At 39.3% G+C, this 11,000-nt stretch overlaps 1 protein-coding gene across 2 annotated transcripts in view; it reads left to right on the top strand.

Annotated features, from left to right (window-relative positions):
* LOC126284443 (cytochrome P450 302a1, mitochondrial) overlaps positions 1-9,328 on the top strand; it is a 208,313-nt gene extending 198,985 nt beyond the window's left edge. For both annotated transcript variants that reach the window (XM_049983364.1, XM_049983363.1), the window contains one exon: positions 9,068-9,328. In XM_049983364.1, the coding sequence (XP_049839321.1) occupies positions 9,068-9,175 (108 nt within the window). In that variant the 3' untranslated portion in view covers positions 9,176-9,328. The remainder of the gene's footprint in view (positions 1-9,067) is intronic.
* Positions 9,329-11,000: the final 1,672 nt, after the last annotated feature.

The raw sequence follows: 11,000 nt of genomic DNA on the forward strand, positions 1-11,000 counted from the left end.
AAGCATGCTGAAGGCAGGAGTGCAGAGAGCGGTAGGTGTCAGCAGAGATTTGAACTCCAGGGGGAGGTTCTGGGATGGGCCTAAGGATTATAGGAGAGAGTGTAGATACTGTTCAGTTTCGGGAATGGGGTCACTGTCGCAAGTTTTGTAGGTGGATGTATCTGACAGCTGGCAGATTCCTTGTGCCAGGTAATCATTGTGGTTCAAAACAACAGCCTTTGTCCACAAGTAGGATTATAAGGTCAGGATCAGTTTTTAGATGGTGGACTCCAGTTCTTCCTGTGGGTGTAGGATTAATTTGTATGTTGAGGGATTTGGGGAATGATGGTGAGGCAAGGTTCAAGGCTGAAGTTCTGGGAAGTTAACAGAGGGTGATTTGGGGGTAGTGGGGTGGATCGAAGTTGGATGGATTAGTGAACTGAGTTAGGCACAGTTCAGCATTGGCCTTTGGTTGAGTCTGATTGGTAGGGTTGGTGGCAAAGAAGTGTTTCCACTGTAGCGACCAGGAGAAGGAGACAAGGTCTTTAATGAGTTCTACATGGTAGGATATGGGAGTGGGGCAAAAGGTGAGGCCTTTGGACTGGACTGCTACTTCTGTAGGGCTAAGGCTTCTGGAGGAAAGTTTCATGACTGTGTTTTGGGTCTGTTTAGATTCTGAATTTTGTGTGGCAGTGGAGGGAGTTTTGGATGATAGGGTAAATGTAGTAGGTCTGCGAGACAGGGTTTGTCAGTTATGAGGGGAGGTGGGCAAGGTTTGGAGGTTGTTGTAGAGGTGGTGGACAGTGGTACTCCAAGGCAGGAGTACGAGGTAAGCAGGGTGGAGAGCTTTCTGAGGTGGTGTTGTGCATGTTGGGTTGGTTCTTGGAGAACAAGAGTTTCAGTGTGTGTTATGGGTTTCAGGAATTTGGGATTGTATAGCAGGAGAATTTTGCAGGTAGAGAGAAGGAACTGCCAGGTGGTTAGGGCTCGGTTGACACAGTTTTGCTGGACTATGTTGGTGAGGGTTACAGATTGGCAGAATCTGAACAGGTGGATATCATTGTGGAAGGAGGGGTGGCAGCCAGAGGTGGGCAATTTGATGGGGGAAATACATGGGCCAAGCAACAATGCAGAAACAGTATGTCTGATGGGATTCTGGCTAGTGATAAGGAAATTTTCCTGTATTGCTGCAAATTCCAGTTTAAGTAGTCTGTGATCATAACTCCTATATATTTAGTTGAATCAGCAACCTTCAAATGTAACTGATTTACTGTGTAAGCAGAATTTTTTGGTATGAATGTGGAGAACCTAACACATTTTATTGTTTAGGGTCAATTGTCATGTTTTGCACTGTGAAGATATATTTTCAACATCATTTTGTAATTTGCTTTGCTCTTCTGAGGACTTTACTAGATGGCAGCATTATCAGCCACAAATCCAAGAGAAATGTTCAGTTTGCTAAATTGTTTATACAAGGCGGAATCCAAAATTTTTGGGACTGTTGCTGCCATCTGGAAAGTAGGAGTAGGAGATCTTTGCACCATTAGTTGGCGAGAGATGCATATCTGATGAGTCAGTGTGTAGAGTGGCATTCAACTGGGAGGACGTGTTGCATGTCCACAGTGATTTATGTAATACTCTGTGATTGGTGTTTGGCAATTTTATGATGGATCCGTGACCAGAACAGCACGAGTGTATCAAATTCTGTGCGAATATTGCGAAAAGTGCTATGGAGACCCTTGCAATGATTCAACAAGTGTTTGGGGGGGGGGGCAAAGCAACAATTGTCCCAGTGGAAGAGCCTGGGCTCTCCAAGACCCAAAAAAAAAAAGCGAAACAGGAGAAGAGCAAAGTGAAGATCAAGATCACCATTTTCTTTGTTACCAAGGGAGCTGTGCACAAAGAATTCATCCCACCCAACCAAACAGTGAATTCCATGTATTACTGTGATATTTTGTGACAGCTCCATGAAAATGTGTAACCATGACAGCCCGAACTTTGGTGTCAAGGGAACTGGCTGCTGCATCACAACAATGCACCCTGTCACACGTTCTTGCTCACCAGGACCTTTTTGGCAAGAAACAAAATGGTGGTTGTACCCCACTCACCAGATTTGGCACCTTGCGACTTCCAACTATTCCCAAAACTGCAACTCAAGTTGAAAGGTCGTCGGTTCGACACTCTGGAGAGGATTCAAGAAGTGTCACTGGTGGTGATAAACACCCTCAAAGAACAGGACTTCCAGAAAGGGTTTGACCAGTGGCAGAAGCTCTGGGACTGGTGTGTACATGTTGATGGGAACTACTTTGAGGGTGACAGTGATCATTAGTCCAAAGATAAGGTTTTCAACAGATGGCAGCACCAGTCCCAAAAATTTTGGATAGCACCTCATATACATTAGAAAGAGCAAAAGGTATACATCACCTTACTTGTGAAATCACACTCATCACTTCCATTTCAGTAGGTGATGTCCCATCAGTTACTGTGAATTGTGACCCTTCTGACAGGAAATTAGGAATCCAGTCACAGAACTGAGATGACAGTCCATAAAGAAGCACTGTGGTTAGAAGCCACTTGTGAGGAATGATATCAAAAGTCCTTTTGGAACTCCATAAATATGGAAGCAATTTGAGAGCCCCTGTACATAGTACATGATGTAAATAAAGTGGCAGCTGTCTCTCACAAGAGTGATCCTTTGCATATCCGTGGTATTTTAATGTCAATAGATAATACGTTTTGGGGTCAAAGTATTTGTTCAGACAACCTGTTACATGATGATGTGAATGAAATGGATCTGTAACTCAGTGGATTATGTTTACTTTCTTTTGTGAATATTGCAGTGGTCTGTGCAACTTTCCATTCTTCTCTCTCACCATAAATACTAAAATACTCATGATGTTGTAGGAAAAGTAATTAAGTCACTGCATCATTGGTGCACATGATACACATAAATTGTTAGTCCACTCAAGAAAGACATTGCCAGTAGAAACATAATAATTCCTGCTACAACTATGATAGGTTCACGACAACATAGTGGAATACATTGGATAGTTTTGTTACCTCCTGGAAAAACAGATAATTACCTTTCAAGATTCACTTGATATATTCGTGGTATACCAATCAAATATTCTAAGTGAATTCCGTTTTGGCATGTGTTTGACTTGTTAAATATATGTGTACAGAAAGCAGAGATTACTTTCATCTAGTAACTACAACTAATCTCATTGTCAACGTTGTGAATTACCTCTATCAGCCATCACAAGGGCAAGGAGGAGGCAGTGAATACTACAGTTGGCCAATTGCACCACAAAAATGTAAATGCGCTGTAAAGAGTAAGAGGCAGTAGCTCTCAATTCCAAACTGGTGTGAGTGTAAGATTTTTACCTCATCTGTGACAGAGCTATGGACAGCTATATCAAACACAGAATGGCATCTTTAGAAATGTTGTTATCGTAAGACATGTTGATACATTCAGTAGCCAGTAGATCTAGGGGTAAGAAACATACAATATGGCAGAACTGCTATTCAAAATATACAAATCGGTTAATGAAAATGTATCACTTAATGCTCTGTTAACTATTTCATTCAGCAACTACTCTCACAGCCACATTGTTATATTTATGTTGTAGCCTGCCAGAGATACTTGAGTATGAGAAAAGACTTTGAGTTTAATTAAGATAGCCATTCATTGTATGGTATTATGATGAGACACCAGTTGTATTAGTATATTGCATATTTATAGCATTTCCTGTTAGGTTATTGAACAAAATAGGTACAAATATTAGAGAAATTGTCAACAATATATTTCACCTCATTATCAAAAACCATCTGAGATGCACGGTGCAGGTAGCGACTTGCTGATTCTGAGGTGAGCCACATTTAAAGCACAATTGCCAAAACAAAAAACACAAGAAAAGAAAAACCAACTTTCTTGGTGGTTCATAAATAAGGGACAAAAATATAAAAGCATATGGGTGCCAGTTTAGATGTTCAGCAGGTGTCTTTACCAACCTAGGTATCTTACAGGTCACATTTGTTACTCTGCAACTGCAAAGCATCTCATTTGTTGGCAACAAAGGCCAATTGTGAAGGACACATCCCAGTGAAACAGTTCATAGCACAAAACACCTTCTTTGTGTGACCAGATGTGTATCAATAACAATACATTTTGTGGATGTATACAGGCCATAATGTTTGGTATGGATTATCTACTATTTTCTCCCTATGGAGTTATTATATGGTACTTCAAATTGCCATCAGGCCACACTGAATTAGGGTCATGGTGGCCTCCTGAAATTTGTTACAGAAAATGCCAGGATCAGTCTTTTGAAAGGGCACAGACACCTTCCTTTGCCTTCCTTCCCAGTTCAAGATTCTGCTTCACATCTAATCATGTTTTTGACAAGATATTGTACTGCAATCCTCCTTCCTTTCTTTTAACCTCAATATTACTACTGAAGGCAAGTGTCACGTGAAGGTTAATTGGTTATCACACTTGTCACTTATCACACACACTGCCATTGACCATACTAGTAAATACTAGAAACATCCTGCTTCAGTGTCTGTTTGTCTTCCTAAATGTGGTGATTAATTTATCTCAAAATTATCATACTCAAACAATCCAACTTGCCTTTCTTGATAGTACTCACTCCATGTGGGTACAGGTCTTTCAAAATGCTTCCACTGTTTTCACCTGTGTACTAAACACCAACAGAACAGAATGGCATAAATTTTATACTTTATCTGTTTTAGACTCCATTTTCTGATACATAAAGGACACTTCCTGTAACATCAAAAATGAGAAATATTCAGGTTGTCATGGTATGAGCTGTACTACAAACTTCAACAACATAAGACCATAGTTAAATAAGTTTATAGTAACATGGCATGCAAAATCACCACAGACCATGCTGAAACATGGTATTGTATCTTATGCAATGTTACACTTGCTAATTTGTGTGCAGGAAAGTCCACATGAGATTGTAGGCTCTATGCCTGATGCATCATGATCACTTGGTGGGTGTTGGTCTGTGTCAGGCAGTCAATGGCAATGGTGTTGAAATTGGTCTTACCATGACAGTCACCCAAGAGTCCTTTCACAAACATGTTTCTGCATGACACTGACTGTTAGATCATGAATAGGTTATTCACAACAACAGCTCAAGTAGAAGCCCATGTGCTGTGTACCAGATTATGGCAAAATCATGGTGCTAACACATGTGAAGTTTGGTGGTTGGTTGGACTGAGGCTAGTTTGTAATGGCTAAGGTGTGGGTTTTTTCCCCTCTGGGGATACTAGTTTTTAACAGATACAACCATACCATCTTCATCTCCAGTAATGCAAAGTAAAGAATGGAGGACTCTTGCTGTGGTTGAAAATCAACATTAAACATGTCCATTTGATGACTGGAGCAGAGTTTGATTAGTTTTGGCTCTGAGAGGTGAAAGTCACTGCTTGCATTAACTTTGTCTCTTGTAAGCTTTCTTACAGTAGTAATGTTATTTTAGTTCATGAACCAATCATCATGTGAGGTCATAGGACCTTCATTTTGTATTTTAAGCAATCTTGAGATTTTGAAAATTTTTGCCACTGGGCTGTGATTCGAGTTCTGATTCCAGTATTTCTCTGGATTTGATCCCTTTGAGATGACACTGTCCCATCATTTTGTTGTTTCCACATGATGCCAAACTCCTTAAGGTCTTTTCAAATGGTGAAAGGGAATTTGATAGTTGACACCTCTTTGTGTGGAGTCAACAACAACAATATTCCTGGGGTTGGAGTCTTCAGCAGCATGGAGCTATTTTTTGCATTACCTTTAGCCAAACTTGTGCACATCTCACTACTAGCTAAGAAACAAAAATGTTTCATGTCTATTCGTAGCTATAAGACAAAAGCGAAAGGTGGGGTTTGAATCCACTCCAGGCAAAATACACTTGTGTCGTCGATCCAGTATCATGCTGTTGGTGAACTTATTTAATATCTGACGTCTTATTGTGCTTAGTTAATAATTCATATAGGTACTGGGTTCTACTCCACTTTCATCACCACTTCATGGTGTGTCATAACTGTGTGCTGCACTTTATTACATAACTTTCGTTTTTACTTCCCAGAGGCAATATGAGCTTCATGGGGTTCCTGGTGCAGTGCTAAATGTATTGTCATTTATTTCCACATTTGGACTTTCAGCCTTGTAAACTGATACTGGTGAACATTTCGATATTTTAGGTCTCTCTATATCTAGCCAATTCTCGATCAGATACCCAGGCTTTGTTTGGTTAACAGTGGGTTCAAATTCATATTACGAACAAAAACTTGTGATGCCATTTAATGGGTGTAATAAGACTTCTGCAGTGTCACTTATTATAATTAAGTTTAATTTACAAATTTTAAGGACTGTCTCATCTCTAATAAAGTGGTTTCTAATATTTGTTGTATAGTGGTATTAGTTTACATCTGGGCTGACTGTTGTAATGAGCAGTATTCTATACTAGAGAACCTCTCTTTTGGTAACCTTTGTGTGTAGTCAGATGACTGTACCCCACAGAGGTTTGGTGTTTAGAGCATCTATGACACAGCTATGTTATGGTGGTTGCATTCAACAGTGGACACTTTTTTTGCTGTCAAGTGTACATGGTAGCAGAATTTTCTCTACCGAGGAGTGTTAGTATCTGGCTGCCAGGCTACAATATTCCCCTGCTGGCTTACAGACAAAATGGTCAGCAATAAGCACTAATGGAACATATCTGAACTATATTTATTTTGTTGATGATTTGCACAAATGTAATTTTATTGGTGTAAGTCTGACAGTAAGCCTGAAAATCAATTGCAGTAAGACTAAAATAATGTATGACCAACACACTGAAAAAGAAATGATGCAAATTAAAAGCTAAGTCATATTCTCAGTTGATGAGTTTTATGTTTATAGTACTTGAAGACAGTGACTGGATGAACACGAAAAAAGTTAACAGAGTTGCAAAAATGTGCTGGAGAGCTTAGGCATTTTATATAAAAACCAAGTGAAACATTAGGGTTGCACTGTGAACAATAGAAAGCTGCTTGTTGAAAATTTATAAGGTTGGCTGGGAAACAAACAGGTTGATCAGGGAACAGAATGGAGTGGAAGACATAATTTTGAGCATAATAAAAATGGAATGGAAAAGGAAGGAAGGAAGGACAGAAGGAAATTAGAATTAGTTGGGACAGGTGGCTAAGTGAATTGAATTGGATGTAGATGGATCAAAGAAGTTCTTTGCTGGATTACACAAAATGAGAAGAGAATGAGATTATGATCTGATGGAAGGTGATAGATGATATTAAAAAAAAGTGACAGAACAGCATAGATACCATCTGACAAAGATAATAAGGAATGGAGAAATCTAGGGGCAGCCGTTATGCAGAATTGGATGTAAAATGGCCTGATGATGATGCAGCCTAAGAACATAGAAGATTTTACCTACAGTGGCAGTGGCCATGAAAGCCTGCAGACTTGATGGTGGTGGTGATGATGATGATGATGATGATGATGATGATGATGATGATGAACAACTACTACTATTTCATTCATGTGGAGCCATTTGGAACCATTTATTTGTGATGCTCTATGTGACCATTATTATTGCAATTAAATTGTTACAATTTCCTGTAAATACACACCCAGAGGAATAACTACACTCAGGAAATATAAATGTCTAGCCAATTTGTGTTATATGTTACCTAAAACTTGTTAATCATTGGCTCCTTCACCGTTTAAACTAAAACTCTTCTTTTAAGAAATCTGTTTGCAGAGTAGAACAAAACAATCAGTCCAAGTTGCAATTCTTACTTTTTATTCATTTGATGATTAGTTTCAGGCTGAGACCCATTTTCAGATCATCGTAACGAAGTGGAAAATGGAATTTCTGGAGATGTTAAAAATGTGCAACAAACATTTATAGTGCATACAGGTAATTCCTTTTTTAAAGCTACATTCACAAACTTTGTTGGATCCTTATCAACCTGTCACATACCATTACTTGTCAAAAAGTCCAGGTCCTTTTCCCTGTACATTACCTCTGATAAAGGTGACTAACATACTTTCTTTATCGGCATTTGTTATTAAAGTGTTCTCTCTATTTAATATACCATTGATGCCCACCAAAACCCATGGCTCACTTTGACTAGCTCTACTGCGCTTAGCACTGAGATGCTCCTTAGCTAACAGTTCCTGTATTTTGACAGCAAATAACATCTCCTCAGGGCAGTCCAGTTTGCTATATATACATGCTGGTTTAACTTCAGTGATCAAGTTCACCACATCACTCTCAGATGTAGGCAACTGAAGTGAATAACCAGACCCCTTGCTCAAAAGTAATGTTTCCTCATCTGTAAACTGGACATAGTCAAGTTAGCAAGCCTTTTGGCAAAGTTATATGACTGAGGAACAGACTATTCACAGCCCTAGCCAGACCTAATCATCTAAGCATATTATTCTGTGTGCTTGATATTTCACTTCACTTTTCACTAACACAGGGATAAAGAACTGGAATTGTAAATATCCAATATACACTACCAATTTCAAATGCAAAAAAGAAAATCTTTGTTAAGTTTGTGTTTTGTACCATGGGCCATTCTAATCTCACTCCTAACCCCCATGGTTTTCACCCTCCTATTCTGTGTCACTGCATGTTTTGACTTGTTTTTGACAGTCACCTTTGCATATTTTGCAACAATACCATTCTGGAGACATATTTGATTCAACTGTATCTTTGCACGCGACTTTGTTAGCCTCAGCCTTATGTTCACATAGTATATGCATCTCTTAATGTCTGTCCTGGCACTGTAAGTGTCCATTGTTCATTTTTGACATTTTCAGAAATGCCATTATCGACTTGAAAATGGGTCTCAGCCCGAAACTAGTCACTGAATGAATAAAAAGTAAAAGTTACAGCTTGGACTGGTTTTTCATTCTACTGATTAACAGAATTTGTTGGGCCAAGCTACTTCAGCATGCTGGAAGTTTGTAAATCTGTTTGCTGTTTAATAGTTTGGGGTATGTGTACTTTACAGTAATGTATTTTATGCTAAATAACATTTTTTTCTGTTTTGTCAGGTCTGTCGTAACTTCAAGATAGGCTGGTGTGGTGGACTTTTGGATGTTAGGACCCAGCCAGTAAATAAGCCTGATGAACCAGTATTATTGACGTTTGATGAATATTGATGTACTTTCTGCTTTGTTGGTGTATTAACTTCTCTGTAAAATATTTGCAAAACTAAATTGAACTTCATTGTATTAGTGCTTTTATATAAGTTGTTTGCAATGTCTAGTGCCAGAAGAATAAGTAATCATACAAACTGAATCTGTTACACTGTACAGCCTGTCCAATTTTTGACTGCCATGACAATAACAGCTTTTACAGCTACACACTACGGATTTTCACACACAGTCAAGAATGCCAAAACACTAAGTACAACTTCAACGGCTGTGACAGTTCTAGAAAACAGTTCCATTCAGCTCTTTACGTGATTCCAATAAAAGTATTCCATCTATGTTACAGCCGGTAACTGAAAACAGAATACAACTACCATGACAAAGCCTTAAAGCTATGTATCAAAATGGTTCTTAGTGCTGAACAGTGCCTTCTTTTCTAAAATGGTTTTCAAAGTGTGCTCATATTCCTCAATTGATTTTTTATGCATTTACCCTACAGAGAAGGCCACCAAATCCAATTTTTAGCATTCAGTAGGCTTAATTAAAAATAATGTCATCTATCTCTGATGAAAACTCTCTAAAACGATCTCTCTCTACCTCAATTTTCAGTTACTGATGCATGCCAATTTCTTACCAAAATTTTTCTTATGTGAACCAACTGAAAATCTCTGAAAGTTCTTGCCTATGATCTTATTTACTCAATTGTTGCATTTAAACTTTGTTATTTTTTTATAAAATGCACAAATTAGAATGTGGCCAGTACTTACCTCAGCTCAGTACAGCCGATAGAAACACAAAAAACAACCGAAAATTTAAGTTCCTAGCTTTCAGAATAAATGTTCCTTCATCAGGGAGGAGAGAGGGGAAAGAAAGGGAAGAAGGGAAGGTGGATTTAGTTACTCACAACCCAGGTTATGAAGCAACAGGGAAAGGAAAACAGGGAGGGTAGCATGGATGGAGGCATGGTTGTCAGAGGGAAGCCAAAGATATTTTACTGTAGGTACTGTGCCAGCTTCAAACCAAAGAGGATGCATACAGAAGTAAAGAGGTGTATAGTATAAAGATGTAGGATGAAAAGATGCATGAATGGCTAAAGAGGAAAGGGAAAGAGGAGAAGACTGAAAAGTAAATGGGAGTGAGGTTGTTTAACGTAGGTTCAGTCCAGGGGGATGGCGGGATGAAAGGATGTGCTGGAGTGCAAGTTCCCATCTCCGCAGTTCAGAGGGACTGGTGTTGGGTGGGAGAAGCCAAATGGCACATACAGTGTAGCAGGTTCCTAGGTCCCTAGAATTATGCTGGAGGGCATGCTCCGCTACTGGGTATTGGACATCTCCTAGGCGGACAGTTCGTCTGTGTCCGTTCATGCGCTCAGCCAGTTTAGTTGTTGTCATACCAATGTAAAAGGCTGTGCAGTGCAGGCATGTCAGCTGATAAATGACATGTGTAGTTTCACACGTGGACCTGCCTTGAATTGTGTATGTTTTACCAGTAGCGGGGCTGGAGTAGGTGGTTGTGGGGGGATGCATGGGGCAGGTTTTGCAGCGGGGTCGGTTACAGGGGTAGGAACCACTGGGTAGAGAAGGTAGTCTGGGAATATTGTAGGGTTTAACAAGGATGTTACGGAGGTTATATAAATACAAATAAAAATAAAAACATGGATAAACACTTCACCAATGCAAAGTGTCTTCCTTACATATTTTCACTAAAATGGTATCTGATCTATATTTACATCTGAAATGCATGGAGGAGGTACTCCCCATTGTACCAATTATCAGGGTTCTTCTCATTCTATTAACATATTGAATGTGGGAAGAATGATTGCTTAAATGCTTCT

Source organism: Schistocerca gregaria, chromosome 8 (assembly GCF_023897955.1).
Source record: "Schistocerca gregaria isolate iqSchGreg1 chromosome 8, iqSchGreg1.2, whole genome shotgun sequence".
Taxonomy (NCBI): Eukaryota; Metazoa; Arthropoda; class Insecta; order Orthoptera; family Acrididae; genus Schistocerca; species Schistocerca gregaria.